The sequence below is a fragment of the Numenius arquata genome, chromosome 4, assembly GCF_964106895.1.
Source record: "Numenius arquata chromosome 4, bNumArq3.hap1.1, whole genome shotgun sequence".
NCBI classification, from domain to species: domain Eukaryota; kingdom Metazoa; phylum Chordata; class Aves; order Charadriiformes; family Scolopacidae; genus Numenius; species Numenius arquata.
Window position 1 is genome coordinate 56,724,301 of NC_133579.1, and position 20,073 is coordinate 56,744,373.

Consider the following 20,073-nt stretch of genomic DNA (forward strand, 5'->3'; position numbering starts at 1 on the left):
TGGGGGGGAGGGTAGTGATGTTGAGGCATTGTCACATGAGAAGATCAGGAGGGAAAGCCATGGTTGCTGATGGAGTCCAAAGCAAACCGAGGGTGTTTGAACTCAGGAGCACCAAAAATGTGACGGCCTTGCACACCTCTTTGATTTCCTCACTTTTTCTAATGAGGTGATTAAGTCTTTTCCTAATGCAGTTGGGTTTTATAGTTATTATGTGTTTCTATGATTTAACTGCTCTTTTTATAACTTAGCTTCTTAGTGTACATGCAATGTTTCTCATGCAGTTTTCTTCACATGAGAAACCGTGAGATATAATGGCCTCTTTCTTAGTATACATTAAGGCAGCTTTGCATTGCGCATTCCTTGTCAGATGGACAGTAAGTGTTGCTTGGCCGTGTGAATATATTTTATTGCTATTTTTACAATGCATAAATATGCAACTGGTAGACCATAATGACTCTGCAGTAACGGGTAATATGTTTGTAGATCTAGCTAAATTCTTGCTGACAAGTGCTATGCCTGCAGCAGTCACTGATTTACCAGGTGGAGCTAAGGGCAGCAGGAGCAAGTAACAGATCATCTGCTTGTACCTGCTGCCACAGGTTGCACAGTTCATACTGTATAGCTGCACAGCATCTCCAGTAGTACTAGACCATCACGTCTCCCAGCACAAGAAAACCAGTTCTCATTCCAGTTTTCATTCCTCACCTCCATGTACTAAACACTGAGTGAGTTTTACTTTTATAATTTCAAGAGTTCAGCCTTTCATCAGGCATTCCTATGCAGAACATCAGTACTGGTAACTTTACTGTGAAAGTGTGAGGTTTTGTCTGTCACCTCAATGTTTCCAGTTCTGGAGAAAGAAGCTGCTGTGGTAGTAGACAAGTCCTGAAGCCTCTACTGAATTCAGGGGGTGTTTTGAGGCCCATAGTATATACTCCTGCCATGCCTGACCATGTGAAACGTCTGCTGATGTTGCTTAAACTAATATACATCTCATGGCTGCAGAATTGGCCAGCTGCACAATTGAGCAGTGAAGAAAAGAGATGGGTTATGACTGGCCAAGGAGGACTTCACTGCTACAGTAATGATCTTCGCACCTTTCACTTCCGGTTGCTTTGGCATCCTCCTTCTTTTCTATTTTCCTGCCCACCTCCTTGCCCCAGTCTGGTGGCAGGTATTCAGAAAGAAAGAGTTGAATAGGAAAAGCAAAGGTGTTGGGTGGGAACAGCAGTGATCTCACTGGAGTCTGCATGAACAAAGGCTGTGTGTGACAGTTCCACACACGATGCTCAAATCCCTATGTACGAATAAAGCCACAAATTTTGAAAGACATTCATGTACCAAAAAGGAGTGTCCCCCGCCGGGCGACCCCGAGAATTGGGCCATTTCTTTCCCTGTACAAAGTTTGTCTTGCTCAGGATCTGTGCCAGCTAAGGGGATCCCGTTGTGCTGGTTTTCAGCATTAACAGTCCCCCCAAATAAAGGGTTGTGACCATTTAACCACAGCGGCATTGCTTGTAACTTCTAACTGTAACTGGGGAAGTATGACTGTGTCCTCTGTAAGGTGAACTTCATCTGGTGAAAATGGTGGTGTGGACACTTTTAGTTTCATTTCAGCAAGAAGAATGAAAGAATATGTGTTCTGAAGGGATCTGCAAATATTTCTCCTGGCTTTTTCAGTTCAACTGTCAAATTAAAAAAAAAAGAGATGCAAAAAGTGCCATTTCTAATACTACTGTCACTGAATGCTTTGTCTCCATCTGCAAGTATTTATCTTTGTTACTCTTATGATTAAAAATCATAGTAAAGATTTATTTTAAAAAAGAAGCATCAGCTTATATTAGAGGGCAACTTTTACTTCTGAAAATTAAAATTATATAGCCTCAATCATATGGCTAAGTGTGACTAATGCTAGATATATATTTTCATTTCAGCCTTTAAGTTTTGAGAGCAAGAAAAGCTACACCTTGAAAGTAGAGGGTGCCAACCCCCACCTAGAAATGCGGTTCCTGAACTTGGGTCCCTTCCGCGACACCACCACAGTCCACATCAGCGTGGAGGATGTGGACGAACCTCCTGTGTTCGAGCCCAGCTTCTACTTTGTGGAAGTGCCTGAGGATGTGGAGATTGGAACCACCATACAGATCATTTCTGCCAAGGACCCAGATGTGGCCAACAATTCAATCAGGTCTGTTGTCTCTTTGCATTCTCCCTGGTACTTTTGGTTGAAGGGGGAGCGATAGAGCTGAAAAAGGAGGAACTCTTTTTCTCTTTAGGCCATGGTAGTCATCAGTGGGTTTAGTCAAAGCAGATCTCACACACTGCGGGGCTCTGCTATGATAGCCAAATCAATGCAGCAGCTCACCCTTGCCTTTTCTGTCGTATGGGGAACGTCTGCATCTTGCATTGCAATGAACTGGCCAGGCATGTCCTGATAGCCTACATTAAAAACAAACCCCAGCCTTGCATGCCTTTCCTGGCACAAAACCTGTCAGTATTGCTGAGACTGTGCTGCCATACTGAGGGGAAGGTAATCAACTTGCTTCCCCTCTCTCCCCCTTCTGTTTCAAAGCATGCCTTTGTCAACAGCTTAAATACACAGCTACTTTCGAGTAGATTGAATGCATACTAATAAATATCCATGAATCACTAAATTATATTGTGTCTGGTCAAAGCTGCAGAACTAGATATTCCCATAAGGAGTTAGGAAAGGTAAAGTTGTATTTACAGCCATGGGAGCTTCATATCTGCAACTCAGCAAGGAGCCAAAGGAACAGATTTGTGTAATCACAGTGCTCTTCTCCATAGTGGCTGCCAAGTCAGCCCAGTTTATCAAAGACTTGTTTTTTTCTGAGGCCAGTCCACATACTAATTTTGACAACCCGCAGAAGCTCTGGGTGACTGGAAGTTAATAATCCCAGGAGGTCAGCTACTTTGCTCGCCTGAGAATCATTTTGGGTGTTGAGCTGCTGCTTGCCTAACCTTGCCTCAGTACAGCTTCTGAATTGTCTGTATTTGGAAACAGTCCTGGGAAATACAGAAGGGAGTGGAAATATCGAGTATTTGGAGTTTTTGAAGAAAATAAAATCTATATGAGCAACTCTGTGGGCTTCAGCTAGGAGATCGAAGCAGACACAAAGCCTGTTCTTCTTAATGATATTGCTTTCTGTGTCGCTGCTGTAATTATTTTTTTCATCTCTGCTACTTTAATATACCTGCCTTTTCTAGCTACATTATAGAATTATCATACTTCTCATGACGTTGTCTCAAATTCTTCAATAAAACTAAGTATTATACTGTCTGCACCACAATTTCATTACCTTAAACTTTTTTCCACCCACATCCTATTTTGCTGATTACTGTCTAGCATTATCCAAACATTCCAGTGCAAACAGCTTTGTATTAATCTGCTTAAAATAGTATAAGAATAATTCTGTGGACTATCAGAGGGCAGAAGTGTTCATTGTTATTTTTAATGAGTTTTTTCTTAGTTTTCTTCAGAGCTTTCCAGTGACTACTCTTGATGAAACAGCACTCTATAAAGCTCAAAATGCATCACCAAAGATTTATTTTTTAAAAATAAAAAAAAAAGTTGCAAATATGCACAGACTCCTTTGTAACTCTGTTCCTTCATACTTTCTTCCTCTTTTTCTTCCCATCTTCCTCTCTTCCCACTGTCTTTCCTCCCTCCTTGCCTCTTTCCTCCCCCACATCTAATACATTTCAAATGTAAATGTTTTGGGGTAGAGGAAACAGGGAAAAAAAGAATAAATACCATTTATAATGCTATCTAAAATGCAGATGTTAATAATTAGTTCTCCTTGCCTCTCATGTGGTCTCCTCCATCCATGTCAACCCCATGCAGTATCAGTCAGGCAATGCTTTAGGCTTGCTCTGCATTAACTTTGCACAGGGCAAGGCAAAATGAGAAACCCAAAATCCCAGACACATATTTTGTTATACAAGCTGAAATCCATCTGAAATTAAAGCTGTGATCTTGCCTCTCCTTTTGCCATTTTTTCAAGCGTGGAAAAGCCAAGGACACATTTCAGAAGAGGTCACTAACCATGGGGAAACTCTCAAATTCTCATCTTGCCACCGTCCAATATCAGGCCTCCCACACTGTGAAATTCTGATGGCTGGATATATGCTATGATTGTTGTTAAGTGATTCAGGAAGATTACCTAAAGAGTACAGTGGAAATGAGTGTGAAGAAACAGGTATTATTAACAGGAGAACTTACATGGAGAATCTAGACAAAGACTCCACCTGTGCCTCTTGACACCAGTGATTAATACCGCACCACTAATCACAAGGCCATATTCAATTTCAGATACTCGTTGGCCTTAAACTGTCAGAGAGAAAATCTTTTTATAGCCCTCATACAAGAATAACTATTACAGCAAAATATAGCTACATTCGTACTTACTTCCCAAATAAATCAAATCAGAAATCTCTTTAAGAAGAGGTGGGAAGGACCGGGAAGGAAAGGGAAGCAAATCTGCCATCCCACCCTCTGATTTTTCTGAAAAAAAGCGTCAAAGAATTTCCCAACAACATAGCTCAATAGTATTTTATATCCCAGTTTAATAAGTCCCTATATAAAGATCAGGCTGGCATGGTTGTTCCAGTGAATGCATTTGTGCTGAAAGGAGAAAATTCAGAAGAATGAGCCCTGTTCAGCATCTGTTATGACTAATGCTTTCAATTCCCATCAACTTCAAAGAAAGAACCAACAAATATGAGAATAAGTCTGGGCTCTGTTCTAGGCTGTGGCGTCTATGTAGGCGCACGAGTGGCTTTTGCCACAGGATCTCTTACCACACTAACACAGCGAGCTGGCAAGTGACCCTTACAAACTGGTGTTAAGAGCAAGGTGATGCATATGAAGGGTATTGAGTATTTTACACACTCTGCAAAACAGTCCCTCTGACCGAGTACAGCAGTGACAGCTGTCAGTCAGCTGCCTCCTTGCCCGAGTTTTCTGGTCTGCAGGTACCACCACACTCCCCTGCTCATGGGTGCGAGAAGCTTGTTCCCAGCATTAAACTGACATATTGGCCAGGCAGGTTCAGTAATTATGATGAATCAACCTCACAGAGGGAGCTGTTTTTCTGGCTGGAGGATATGAGAAAGCCAGTCATCATCCCCCTTGTGCTGACATGGTTCACTCGGTAGAGTGGTCCAGGATGCAGGTGGAGTTTATTCCCCTCAAGGAGGAGAGAATACAAAATCAGGAGGAAAGGAATGGATCGTCCTCATCAGCCTAGGTGCCCAGAGAACAAGCTGATGTAAAGTTGTTTTCATCCTGCCTGAATTGTGCCCAAGGAAAGGGCATAATTACTTTGCTTAGAAAAAGAAATCACATTCCTCACTGACAGATTTTCTCTGGAAAGCAGATGTTCCTGTGCTGAGCTGTGCCTTGCTTTGAGGCTTCTTCCTCTAAATCTTCCTCCTGATGGAGTAGCCTTCCAGCTCCGTCAAACTACTACTCACTGTTAAATGCTGTTAGCCACATGAATTGCTAGTTTTTCGAGCATCCCGCTCTGTACCTACACAAGTCAATGGAGCAAACAACTAGGTTGTGGAAGAACTTGGATCTGCTGTGTATGACATTATTCCTGCTGGGGTACTTCGTTGGCTAGAACACACAGTCTTCACAAGGCTTGCATAATATTTTTCATATGTACTCTTGCAGATACTCGATTGACAGAAGCAGTGATCCAGGGCGGTTCTTTTATGTCGACATTACATCAGGAGCACTGATGACTGCAAGACCTCTTGACCGGGAGGACGTTTCTTGGCACAACATCACTGTGCTGGCTGTGGAGCTGAGTAAGGAGAATGCAGACTGTACATAGATTAAAGAGTTACAATAGACAAAGCAGGCTGGGGGACCTGAATTCAGCAATTCGCATGTTCTTATGCACTGAGTGGGAAGCCGTGTTAACTGAATTACTCTTCTGACATCAACAAGCAAATACTTTTTTTTTTTAATGCTATTTTTCACAGGGTCAGGGGGGAGCAGAGGCTGGAAATTAAATGCAGAGTGCTGCTTTTTCAGTTCATTATTATTCCAGGGACTTAAACTCTTAAAATTAAAGATTAAATTAATTTTAAGGTTAAAACTCTTCCTGAAGTGTTTCTGCAAGAGCTCTATCTCTCCAGAAGGGCTAGGCAGCTGAAGAAGACACTGCCAGTCCTACTTGGGAAGACTGAGTGGTGCAGGGACTGGTGGGCAGCAATGATCCTACACTGCTAGGTCACTGGTTGAAATCTGGTCTGGTTCAGCAGCAAGTAAATGTCATCACCTGCTCCTTGCTGCATAAATAATTTGGGCCACCGTGCTTTAGGATCTCCTAGTATGCTGAACTCATTCTGCTTTCGGATTTTACAATGAGCTAAAATTCAGCTGAGGATTCATCCACCCCAGGTATTTACCAAGGCTATGAGAACAAGGAGATGCTGATCATTTCATAGAGTCTGTAGGAAAGATTTAGCTGAGTTTGAAATACTAACAGATATGAGCTTCATAAAGGAGCTCAGGATATATAAGCAAATAAAATAAAAGGTTCACCCAATCTTGACCTGAAATCTCTTTGGTCCACATAGCTTTTCCTCAGGATCTCAGTTCATCTGCTGAGGGGCAGCAGCTTTTCAGAAGTTTGCTCCCAATAGCTGAGCCATTCCTCATGTCTGAGAGAGCTTCCTGCACATTCAGGCTGTACCAGAGATAAGGGGCAGTTTGAGAGGAAAAAAGTTCAGAAAAAACAAATCAGCCAACTTGAAGTTAGCAGAGGGAATATTTCACAAGAGTCGGGGTGACTCTGCCATATATTTGTGGGCTGTTCCAGCAAACGATGCCTTTCTGTCCCTTTTTTAGTAGTGAGAGGGGTTGGTGACATGATAGGATCTCACTCCCACCTATTTCACATTTCACTGAATTTCACTGAATTTTTAGAGTTGGAAGGGACCATAAAGATCATCTAGTCCAACTCCCCTGCCGAAGCAGGATTGCCCAGAGCATGTCAGAGCATGTTACTCAGGACTGCATCCAGGCGGGTCTTGAAAATCTCCAAAGAAGGGGACTCGACAACCTCCCTGGGCAGCCTGTTCCAGGGCTCTGTCACCCTCACCGTAAAGAAGTTTCTTCTCATATGTTTCTTCTTCTTCATTTTGATGCTAGTTTTATTTTCAGCCACCAACGGCCATTGCAATTCCATGTAAATCCATCCATATATACATCAAGTCTGTAAAAGCTGCCCCTGTAGCAGCACTTGAGGGCGAGAGCAATATGAAGGCATGTCTTCCTTTGACTCATCCTCCATCAATCCTGTCAGTTTTGCTCTGTACACGTGCAGCACAATATTTCAATTTAGCGAAGAGTTTCAAAAATGTTGCAGTTGTGCACTCCTGAATACAGCTCCCAGTTTTAAAAGTTAGATCAATATTACTAAGAGTGTAAATGCACACATTCATCTGCCACAATGACACGTGTGTTAGCAAGATATGTATGGATACGTGGGAAGCTGAAGGATTAAATTATAAATTAGGTAGAAACAATACAGTTTAAGAGTATTATCTCAATGATACAATGTGACGCGTTATGGATACAGCACATTGAACAGTTAAGAAAATTCCAGAGTGTAAAATTCTCTATTGTTTATATGAACCTTTTCTTGCTATAAAGGAAGATAAATGCATGAAGTGGTATGGCTAAAAAGAAGATGAGAATACTAATTTTTAAGAGTTTTCTGGATTTTTGCACCTTTTCTGACCTCTAAATCCGGAATTATTTTTTTTTTCTTTGTGCATAGAGTTTCATTTTATCTTTAAATAAGGGGAAAAATGTTTGGGGACAGAAAAACACAGTAAGAAAAAAATTATTCTGTGGTCACTTAGTTTGGAAATTGTGAAGATATGTGAAATGATGTCTGGATTTACTGGCAAAGGAAGCTAATGAACCAGTGGGACAGAAACATCAGAAATGATGTCATGCAGAATGTAAAATTTTCATTGCAATTTTAAGCTTCAGTGAAAGCTTTTCTGTACAATTTCATGTGTTATTACATTTTAAACCCCCCTGTACAAAGTATCAAAGACTTGACACTATTTTTGAGTTCAAGGAACATAAATTCTGAGCAAAAACATATCTGAACTGCAGAATTACCACTTTCAACAAGCTCTAAATAACAAGCTTATCCTTAAAGATTCCCTTTCTAATTCGTGCCACCAGTACCAAGGCCCAACAAACAGTATTGCCCAGTCAAAGGGCAATAAAAAAAAAAAATGGGGCATTGTCTAAGACTTTTGTTATAGAAATAGTCCCATTGGACTGAACCAGGTCGAAGTCTTTCACGGAATTTGTTTGAAAAAGATGTGATTAGACGGGAATCCAGGATAGACAGAAAGCAGCATTTGCAACTTCACTCTGAGTCACACAACCCACAAGCAACCGCAGTTCCCGATGAGAAAATGTCATTTGAAGACAGTCAGTAGCGAAAAAGCTGCTTTACCTCTTGTGCAGAGCGAGGAGCAGCCCTTTCCCCCTCCTGTATCCTGCCCATCTTTATGTTCTGCCTCCGCTTTCCAGACAACCCCTCGCAGGTGGGCAGTGTCTCCGTGACGGTGAAAGTCCTGGACGTGAACGACAATGCACCAGAGTTTGCAAGATTTTATGAAGGTTTTGTCTGTGAAAACGCCAAAGCAGGGCAGGTGAGAAATGCCAGTAGTACCAGGGGTTGGGGAGGGGAAGCTGTCCTACACAGAGACAGTGTGCCAGAAAGGGTGAGCGTTGGAAAAAGGGCTCTGCTGACCACGTTTCATCTGATTTCTCATCAGCAGCTGTCCGTGCTGCTTTCCAAAGTCAAGCACATGGCACCGGGATTAACATTGTACACAACACCTTTTTTTGCTCCCGCAGTAGTTTCCAGACTCACTGTGCAATATACTTCACTACTGAACTAAAGCCTCCCCTTGGGCAGGCACCAGCAGGCGAACACCCGGTGTGTCCTCTAGCACCAACAAAGAGAGTAGAAGTGTTAGGATAAGTGCCGCAGAGTCAGCCTGGCCCGTGTGTGGCAGACAAGGCTTACTTTTAAAAGACCCTATTTATAAGAGCCTTAAGCACCCCTGGACTTACAGGAGCTGGACAAAACATACTACATTACCTTCAGAGGAGTGACAAACTGGATCTGTTCTGATGTGAGCTGAAGATGTCAGAGAGTTGTAGATAACACATCTTCCAGCTCCGAACACTAAACCAGCACCTCCAAGCAAGCGGTGAGAGCTCTTTGCTGTTCTCCCTTCCAAAACCCCATCAAAGCCATTGAACAAGGTCTGTCTGTGCCACAGATGGACATGAGCTCTCCCTGGCTGCAGCTGGTGCAAGCCCTACTGCTGATCACCTGGGAGGCAACCTCGTGCTTCACTACCCAAGGTTCACAGTGGGCATTTGTATCTCCAAATGCAAAGCTGACTGGCATAGTTCAAACTCACAGGCACACCACTTGTGATTTGTGAAGCAAAAATTATGCTAGCAATGTCACTGTATGTTCACTGAAGCTACTCCCATCTTGCTGTAAAGCAGAATGAAATAGCTATTCACTATTGGGACAACTGTCCTCACAACTATCATATACAGGATAATTTCATCCCACTAATTTACAGAGGTCCTTAATAATACAGGGAGTAGAAGTCATTGCCTAGTCTTTTTCCTGTTTTTTGAAGGGTGAGTGGCCTAAATAATAAGCTTTCCAAGAAATGCACGCTAATTTGGTCTGCCTCTTTCAGTGGAGATGATAGCTACATTCTGTTGCCACATTTTGAAAAATTCTGAAATCAGTTTTAACATGTTGAATAAGACTTTATGAGTCTGTCATTTGCCTTTGAATCCAAAAATAACTTCTAAATGCAAAAACCCAGGTGAAGATTTATTCCTTGTCTAAAAAGATGTCAGCATGTTTATTCAGACAGAGCTAGAGCTCACTGTGCTTCAAGCTGTTAGACCTACTTTAATAAGCCTCTATAGGTGAGGTGACAAATCTCTTTCTGGATTTAGCATTGTCTTAGTTGCTTTCCATGGTGTTATTTATTGCATATGCAGGCTGTCTGCATGATTGCATTTTCTTTTTTCCTTTCCACTGATATCTTGGGAAGAGTTTAATTGATTTAAAACTAAAAGAGTGATAAAATAATCAACCTGAAGTCCTTTTCTACCTGCAAAATTAAGCTAAAAATAAGTATGGGCTTTCTTACAAGCTCATTAATGCACAATACATCATCTGAACACCCTGGGCCCTCACAGAATCACAGAATGATATGGGGTTGGAAGGGACCCCTGGAGATCACCTAGTCCAATCCTCCTACCAAAATGTGCAGCAGAAGACAGGGATGCATGAGAGAAAAGTGTTTGTTATTTGAACCAAACTGACTAGCTCCTCCTTTGTTTAAAAGTGATTTGCATGATCATAGCAAAACGAATGAAGCCTGCAAGGTTTTGGGTCTCTTGTTGATTCACCTGTTGTACCTTAGCAAGGCAGTTTTATTCAAATGCTCCAGTTGCTTATATTTATATATATAAACATATATGTTATCTGTTTATTTATTTATATTATATGTATTTTGCTTCTCACCTGTTTCTACTTTGTTCTTGTATTCTGTAGCTGATCCAGACAGTGAGCGCCATTGATAGGGATGACCCACAGGAGGGTCAGCACTTCTACTACAGCCTGGCTCCAGAGGCAGCCAACAACCCCAACTTTACTCTAAGGGACAATCAAGGTAATCAGAGTGGACACAGACAGTTAGCTACTCTGATTTCTAATGCCTGAGTTGGACTTGAGAGGCTGTGACTTACAGTGTGTGATAAGACTGCCATTTCAAATAATACCAAGTGACACCTGCTCCTTAAAGGCAGTGATAAAATGACATATTACTTAATACACTTGAAGGTTATATGATATTTTCTTCTCTATAAATATTGTCTAGCAATAGGCCCCTTTTTCTTCTTCGAGGAAATCTGCCAGTGTTTTGTGCAAATTCAGGTCTTGTGGTCAGGCTGCAGGCATCTCGGATTACCCGAGTGGAAATTGCATTCGTTCAAAAGGAGATGCTTAAAGGTAGGATAGCAACTGGAACCGGGAGACAAATCTGAAGGGAATTACATTGCTCTTTTTTTGTACTCTTCGTGTTTTCTCCCAGGCACAGAAAGGGAAGGTTCTTGTACTGTTCCAATCTTTCCCCCCAAGCACTCTTTTTCTTCCTCTTTGCACATCCTCGTTTTGCTAGGAAAGGGAGAGAGGCAGGCAGGGAGGGAGGGAGGAGATGCAGAGCCTTAGGGGGTAACTTGGCGTACAGCTAAAAGTCTGTGTAAGATGTGCTAAGTAGAAACTGAAACACCAGTGGGAAGACTCATGGCAAAGCGCAGGCATTTGAGTATCCTACCCAGTGGAATTTGCTTCTTTCTGGTTTTGTAGCCCACAGAAAAGCCCTGCTGTGGCAGGCCTTCACATCACACCTGCTGATAGGGGGTCAAATAGGGAGACAATAATGCCAAGGTCAGGTCCACACCAGCCTCCAGCAGGAAAGAGGGATGACCTTGAGTGACGTGCTGCAGAGCTTCGAAAGTCAATATGAAGGGGCTGGATTTCAGTAGGAGTTTAGTGCGTAAGTACCACAAATCAGAAACAACTCCAGAATAAATGGGGAGAAAGGCACCTGCAGCACCCATGGCCAGTCTCCAAGCAGAGTGCCCACCCCTGCTCCTACACATGCCCACTTGTCACACTTATTTCCATAAGCCCTCATCTGTGCCTCTGCAGGCACATGAAAGAGCAATATAGAGGCTAATAAAGAAGCCCTTGCCTTCACTAACCAAACGTGTCTTAAAAGGTCCTACTTACAGAGTCTGGAGCCCTCCTCCACAGCATGCTATTGTTTTTTTATCCCAAAAACGTTTTTTCCTTGTGGTGTCCCTGAAGCCTCCCCACACAAATTCTTGCATTTTTATCCCTCTCTTTATCATTGTCTCCCTCTGTTTTATTTTTTTTAATATATATTGCCAAAATAAGAGAACAAATAAAACACAACTATTGCTAAAACATTTGGTAAACTAGGCTCATTTCATCCTCAAGGCATTGTTCTAAAAAAAGAAGCTCACAAAATTCCCAGCATCAGATGCACTTTTTCTGTCTAAGGCCATACTTGTGATAATTTATAGTGACAGCAGTGACTGAATGGCTGTGCCTCCTGCTCTCTGTAAAGTACCAGTTTTCCAGAGATATATATCACAAGAAGCTTAAGGTACTATTGGTTACAAATTTGAAATAAAAATGTTAAGTATCAAACAACTGACTATTTGAAATATACACATTAAGGATTAATTTACTGCCTCAGCAATTTGGCATGCAGTCGTCATTTCAGCATCAATAATTTATATCTATATTTTCATCTAGGGACCACTAAGGACTATATAAATTACGCGACTTAGTCACAGAGAGCGTAACTATACTGTATGTCACAGGGTGGCAAGACAAGAAACAGAACCCACCTTGCTAGTCACAGCCTGTGAACGTAAACACGAGACAGCAACACTTCCCAGGCTGTGGGAAGGCACTATTGAGATTAGCAATTGTGCTGATTACTTGCTTATCCAATATAGCAGTAAGAGAAACTGCAAGACATGCAGCCTTCCTGGCAACAATTAAAACCTTGTATGAACCTCAGTGTAAATTACTGAGCAACAGATAGATCACAGTTTGCATTCTGATGAGCTGTTTTACATATTTCTTTGGCCCTTGTCATTTTAGTCTCTGAGAACTACTTCAGTCTATTCATTTCCCACATATCTCTGGCAGACAGAGAAATCCTATTGTTCTCCACTTTATAGACAGGGATTCGGGCAAGGAGAAACTAAGCTACTTACACGCCTGGTTCCCTTTGAGTTCAGTAAAATCAGTGGGAGATAGACATGAAAGTATCTGCAAAGATCTGGGTCTAAAGGACTTCCTAAGGCTGTGTAGGACATATGTGATGAAGCAGGGAATTGAGCTGGGGTCTCCCATCCCTTCGGTTACTAAAGTAGGGCATTGGCAAGCCATCTTCCCCCACTTCCAAATCCAGGTGAGATTATGCTGGGGGAAAGTTGGCAAAAGAGACTTGGTGTAAGAATGGGGTGAACAACAAAATAAACTTACTGCATTTCCAGATTAAGCTCTGAGCTGATCTTCTGCTGACTCTTAACTGCTGCCCTCTGTCTTTAAGTACCAGGAGAGAGTAGCCATTTTAACGGGTGCAGGCCTCAGTGTCACACCACTGCCTGGCCTGTCATTGGAAACCTCTTGCAGTCCTCCCCATTGCGTTTAAATTTTTCCTAGGAAAATTTTTGGCTATTTCTTCCTTCCCTAAAACTGTGGTCTACCTAACACTTTGGCAGAGCGCAAAAGCAGTGAGCTGCAAATTCCCAAGAAAAAAATGTGACCCCTTCCTGAAGTCGGTGGCGTCTGTAATGCCTTCTTCCTTGTGGTCTTTCTCCCCCTCCTGGTGAAACATTTCTTTATATTTTTCCTAACTGTTCATAATTATTACAATTAGTTTCTAAAAACTAACAGAAGTTCAGGGCTAATCATCTCCAGTTCTTGCACAGACGCAGAAAGAAAACAAGCCTTTCTTGTGAGAAGAGCAATGGTAATCTCTGATCTCGGGGGTTGGACCTACACAGTGGTTAATTCCCCTGACCTCTCCAGGGAGGTACATCACTTCCAGTGGGGCAGAAAACTGCAGGAAGGAGGTACTCCATGATTTGCTCTCAAAACCACCAGCCTGCATGCCTGCGGGGATTACAGCTTTCACCTCCTACTGATCCACAGGTGCAGGACCCACCATGCTGCAATTTTCACTATCTCTGCTCAGTGGTGTAGCTAAGTGCTACCATCCAGCCCTCTGCAAGCCAAAGATGCTGTGTTGGAAGCTGTAATGCAAAAATATTGTGCATTCTTATCATGCTTGCTTTTTTTTTTTTTAGTATAATAGGGGCTTTCATATCCTCACAAGCCCTTTTCTCTGCATGGCTGGGGCTTAGTGGATATCAAATTTGAAACAAAATTGTGTATTCTAGCTTCTGCCATGCTGCATCACATTTCAGCATGTCCTTCGCACTGCAGTAGCACATCAAATCACATTGGCTTTTGATGAGTCACACAACGAGCTTTGGCACCAACGAATTGCAGTTGCAGAGTAACAGGTAGAACAATTCTTTAGGGACAATTTGGACGCCTGCCTAGTACAAAACAAAACAAAACAAAAAGGCCAAAATGTAATGCCAAGTTCCACCAAGAGAATTTTATCACCAAAAACATTTAAGACCTGGGGGATACAGTCAGCATATCACAGCAACAATATATACATATGTATGTATATACCTTTCAATATTTGATTATAGAAACTTGGTTTTGGCCTGAAAAAAGAATCCTGGTTAAAAACACTTGAGATCTCTCACTGGCTGATTTTGCACAGCTTCAGTCAGGTTCACTGCCTGTGACTTCTTTTACAGGCAAAGTATGACCAGCTCAAAATAATGAAGTCTTTTTCCCTCACAAAGAGCAATTTTACATTAAATGAAGGTTTGCTATCACCCGAATAGAAGTGGTGACTTCTATTGTAGGTCAGTTTAAAGAAAGTGAATCTTTTACCCAGGAAAGAGAAATGCAACCAAATTACTACACTGTTAAGATGACTCAGACATTTCCATTGACGCTGCATAAATGCAGGCACTTTTCCATTTTCTGCCCTTTGGGCTGCTTTTACTCTGGCTAAAGTAGGCCCAGTGATGATATGATGTGGGATGATAGCTGGGGAGCACATACTAGAGGGCACATAAACAGCCCAAGGGAGAGAAAGCACTTGTGTGTGCCCCAGGAGAGAGGAGGGGGAGGTGTGCAGGAGGTGAGGGCTCCCAGCCGCAGCACACCGCTTCCCCAGGAGCTATGGGAGCCACAGGGTGCTGCTCCCTGCGAGGTTTTGGGATACATTCCTGAAAATTATCTATGTCCACACTCATGGCACATCCAGCGGGTGAAATCAGTAAACACTGACACATAATCAGTTTTGGGGATTTCATCTTGCGCCTTGTGTTTTTTCCCTCAAAGTTCCAGCTCTTGGGATTATGTGAATTACTGAGACACTACAATTTCACTATATATTCTCATACAGACATGCACACACAGTTCAGAATTTTATGCTTTCAGAGTAATATCTCAAAATGTCATTGACGTGCAAGAAATAAAAGACGCTGAGATTCCTTTTAAGAGCATGTCACAAATTCAAACTAATCTCATGAACTGTGGAGCCCGACATCTCAATACTTACGTGCACCAGTACTGCCTGATGCCATGAGATTTGCAGCACAAAGTATGGAGCTTGGAGCATAATTTAAGTCTAGCAAGCAAGTCTAGCAAGTCTAGCTTGAGTTTGCATATATTTCATAGCTTACTGTATGTAACACTCCAAATTTCACTCCTAAAAGACATCAAATCATTTCTGATGTTCAGACTACAGCAGATAATACAGCTGATTTACCTGCATGCAACCTGAGGCTCTGCACTGAAGAAAATCACCCAAGATTTAAAGTTTAGCAGTGAATTGACAGGGAAATAATAAGGAAATGGAACAACACCCTGTTGGTATTTTGGGGTTTTTTCACAGGCTACTGGTGATCAGAAGGTTTCTTGCCATTTCCAGGCAGCAGCTCCATTGTGCCAGTCCAACTGGGAACAGCTGATTGGCATCCTGCATTTCCAACCGTAGCAAAAGTACATTGGTAACAACCTGGAGATGCAGATGGCCAGATTGTGACCTCTTTTCAACCAAAGGAACAGGAAACAAAATTAAGTCAAAGAAACTGCATGAAGCTCAGCTCCCAAAAGTCCCACAACATCACTGTACAGGGTGAGGGCTTGTAGGTCTGCCAAACAGAAAAAGCACCTCTGTTCCCCATTTGTCTTGGGTCCTAAGATTTGCAGACATGTTTGTGACAAGGGCCAATTTTCTTGCAGGTTCCTTTAGACTCCCTGGTGGCCCAGATCACATTGGAGACATTCAGTCTGGCACTTTCCAAAAGTCTCTGAGGCCAAAAAGCTTGAAAGCCAGAACTGACAAAATAATTTTTTTTGTCCAAAGACAAAAGAATTTGCCTTGGCATTCCTGAGATGAGAACTGAGAAGAACAAATTCCTGAATCCAATTTCTTTGTGATTAGAAAACTTGGTGCACGGTCTGAGGAATTTGAGTTAGGAGGTAGACAGGAATTCAAATGCCACTGGGAAATTCTGATGTTTTAAAAAACATGCTGAATATGGAGGAAAAAAACCCAAAGGTAGGAATTTCCCTTGAAATGACCAACAGCAACTGGCTGTTAGGTCACTCTCTTACTATTTTGTTTCAGGAGCATCATTTTGATTCATTTTGATTCAAGTTCTTATAAAAAGCAGACAGTCACACTAAATGAAACTGAATGGTCAAATCAAAGCAGAGTAATTGTGACAAATGATGACATAAAGCATTCCAACTTTTTTCAATGGCAAAAGTGCCAATGAAATTGCATGCATTTCACTGAAAAATGTTTAGTTGCAAATTTTCAACTCATTGCTCTAGGATAGCAAGCTGGTTTTTTCCTTTGTCTCCTCGTTGCCTCCAGCAGATGGCCATGCCATGTATCAAAAAACATAAAGAGAACCTTAACATGTCCACAAGGGTTATACACTAGCATCTCCAAAATGGTGGCAGCGCTTAAAAGTGAGGTCTAGAAAAGCTGCTGAGCATGAACAAACAGGGACTACAAGTTGCCTTCAACTGTTTGTTTCTGTCTTGCCTTCTGAAAGCTCTTTTAGCTAAATCTGAAGGCTGTGAGTTTGCTCGGGGCACTTTATGTCAGAAGGGGTAAAGGCAACTTGTAAGGTGTGTATGCCTTGCAGGTTTGGAGCTATGGCCTGGGAAGATACTGGAATAGGGAAGGCAGAGGCAAAATGCCGATTAATAACAAGCTGATTAAAAAAAAAGGAAAAAAAGAGAGAAGACAAAGGGATGTGGGTCTAGGGCTGATTTTTTTAACCTTTCTTCTCTGCTGAATATATTTGCTCGGCATATAAGCTCTTCTCTCGATTTATTTTCTACCCCTAGACAATACTGCATGGATTTTGACAAGGCGCTCTGGCTTCCGACAACATGAGCAGAACACCTTTTACCTCCCCATCCTGATCAGTGACAACGGCCGCCCTGTGCTAAGCAGCACGGGCACGCTGACCGTCCACGTGTGCAGCTGCGATGATGATGGCATGGTGATGTCCTGCAACGCGGAGGCCTACATCCTCCCTGTCAGCCTGAGCAGAGGGGCACTCATTGCTATCCTCGCCTGCATCTTTGTCCTGCTAGGTAAACCCTTGGCTTCTTCCTGGGAGGGGACAAACTCTTTAGTCCTGGCCAGGGGGTGTCCTCCTCTGAAGGTGGAGGATACAAACGCACACACACTTCTATGTACATGTATGTATTGTATGTAGACACACACATACTTAAAAGGCTAAATCAAGGACCAGATGGTGTAGTCAGCTGCTTATGGCTTCAGACCCTGGGGTGTAGGAATGGGGGAAAAATATGGCCTGCAAATATTTCTCCCAGATCTCCAAAGTGCTAGGGTGTCTGGTAGGGCCCTGCTTTTCTGGAAGGGGTATGCCAGAAGGAAGTAGAGAGCTGTGGATGAGGACAGTTTACTTGCTCACCCTCAAAAGTTTTTGATCATATGATCTCACAGGAACCAGGAGTGGTAAGTCTAGTTCCACCTCTTGTCTTTTGGCAGGAGACATCCCCGCCCATCCTTTTTCCTTGAGACACTACATTTAAATGGTGCCTGTGCTGCTCTAAAGGGGCTGAGCACCTTGCATGTGTTCTGTCTCCACAAATAAATTTCATCCTTTTCTTGCCCAGCCTTCTATGTCTCCTGTTAGCTGCTGGTATCTAAAGAACTTCAGTTCCTTCATTCACTATCTGGAGTCATGAGATATTAGTTCAAAACACACATTCCCTGAAATTTCAGAGTACCCAGTTTGAGGAGCATCTGAACAAAAAATTCTTTAAAAGTGCCTCACTTCTGGTTCTTCAACAGAGCCTAGACACCTCAGTCCAAAATTTCGGCATTCAAAACCTTTGCTGAGTTCTACCCCTGGAAATACAGTCACCAGGTGATGACACATTTTCAAGAGTAAAGGCTCCTGGTGCCTGTATGACCACTTTTGGAGCAGACTAAGGGGCTAGCTCCCTGTAGGCAAACATATCACCGTAGTACCTTGGCACCATCCATCTATGTCACATGCAGCACCCAGCCCAAGAGGCATCCCCAAAGCAGGCTGCAAAATCCAGCTACACAGTGGGGAAAAAATATCTCTATGGAGTTGTGAGCCACTGCAGGCAAACTATTACTGATACCTGATCTGGCAAGCTTAAAAGTAGCAAAAGCATTGCAAGCACTGTACATGTCATAAGTGTCACCAAGAGTTAAGAATTAAGTTGAGAGAAGGGACAGATTAGCAGAACTTCAAGCTACTAATCTTGACTGGAGGGTAGGGGATTTCAACAGCCCTCCACCCACAAACACCACAGCTCTTTAAATCCAAGGGGCTGGCTGGGCTCACTGAGGGGAAAACAGGGCAGCAGAGAGGCTAAAGTTCTTGCAAGAACTGCCCCATTGCTGATGGCCCCATATCTCGGTTACCTCCCGCAGTGCTGGTGCTCCTCATCCTGTCCATGCGGCGCCAGCGGAAGCAGCCGTACATCATCGACGAGGAGGAGAACATCCATGAGAACATTGTCAGGTACGACGATGAGGGCGGTGGGGAGGAGGACACGGAGGCCTTTGATATTGCCGCCATGTGGAACCCACGGGAGGCCCAGCTGGTGGTGAAAAACCGGCAGGACATGCTCCCTGAAATAGAGAGCCTCTCCCGATACGTGCCTCAGGCGTGCGTCATGGACAACAACGTCCACAACTACGTGCTCGCCAAGCTGTACGAAGCTGACATGGACCTATGGGCACCTCCCTTCGACTCCCTCCAGACGTACATGTTTGAAGGGAATGGCTCAGTGGCGGAGTCACTCAGCTCCCTACAGTCGGTGACAACAGACTCAGACCAGAGCTACGACTACCTGACGGACTGGGGGCCACGCTTCAAAAAGCTGGCCGAGATGTATGGTGCCACGGACAGCAGTGGGGCTCTGTGGTAACGGACGAGCAGCGGCAGAGGGGTTTCCATGTGAAACGGTGTCCGGTTAGGTCCATTCTCATCAGATGCTTCCATGGACATGGGTGAGGCCTCCTAAACAATAGCAATACGGTGCTTGGATGAGAATGGGAAGAAGGGTGCGAATGAAGGTCTCTCTGGATCAGCTTTACTCAGTTAAATTAAGTCACATTTTTGAAACAATGAGAAGCAGAAGGAAGAAAGTTTTTCCCTGTTTTTTACAGCAAAATTGGAAAGCCCTACTCCTGGAATATAATGACATTACTCTCTTTCTCTCTCTCCCTTTCTCTCTCCCTCATACACGGCAGCTTACTGAGCTCTATATGTCTGGGTTCAAAGATCTGTAAACTCCAATTGTACTCTTCAACTCACCAAGAAATTGCCAGCACAGAAAAGCGGTTCCCCACTGGTTATTTTTCCCCTATTAAAAAGGAAAAAAAAATTGCTTGCTAACAAGAGGAAAAAAAAAATCCCACAAAGCAGAAAATTGAAACTGGAATCTCAGAGGGCTCTTTGTAAACTAAACCTCCTTTCTCTGTTGCTAACAGAGTCCTTTTTTGATCCTTTAGAAACAAGGCTGAGGTTTTTTTCCACCTGGCCAAAAGGGCTGGGGAAGAGGCTTTGAATTTCTGCTCTAGTTTAATGGCTGATCTATGAGTCATTGGTGTTAACACTAATCCATCTCCTATCAAGTTTGTGTAAATTTATTCTCTGTTCTTTAAAACCATGACTCCACTAAACTGCTCAGAACAAAACCAGAAAATCTGCCTCTTTTGCACTGTAGATGT

General features: G+C 42.9%; 1 protein-coding gene across 1 annotated transcript in view; it reads left to right on the forward strand.

The window, feature by feature from the left end:
* The window catches only part of CDH20 (cadherin 20), a 36,408-nt gene extending 16,697 nt beyond the window's left edge, over positions 1–19,711 (forward strand). The window contains exons 6-11 of the mRNA XM_074146652.1: positions 1,935–2,188; positions 5,699–5,835; positions 8,594–8,715; positions 10,665–10,782; positions 17,175–17,426; positions 18,769–19,711. Coding sequence (XP_074002753.1) covers positions 1,935–2,188; positions 5,699–5,835; positions 8,594–8,715; positions 10,665–10,782; positions 17,175–17,426; positions 18,769–19,268 — 1,383 coding nt within the window. The 3' untranslated portion in view covers positions 19,269–19,711. The remainder of the gene's footprint in view (positions 1–1,934; positions 2,189–5,698; positions 5,836–8,593; positions 8,716–10,664; positions 10,783–17,174; positions 17,427–18,768) is intronic.
* The last annotated feature ends 362 nt before the right edge of the window (positions 19,712–20,073 follow it).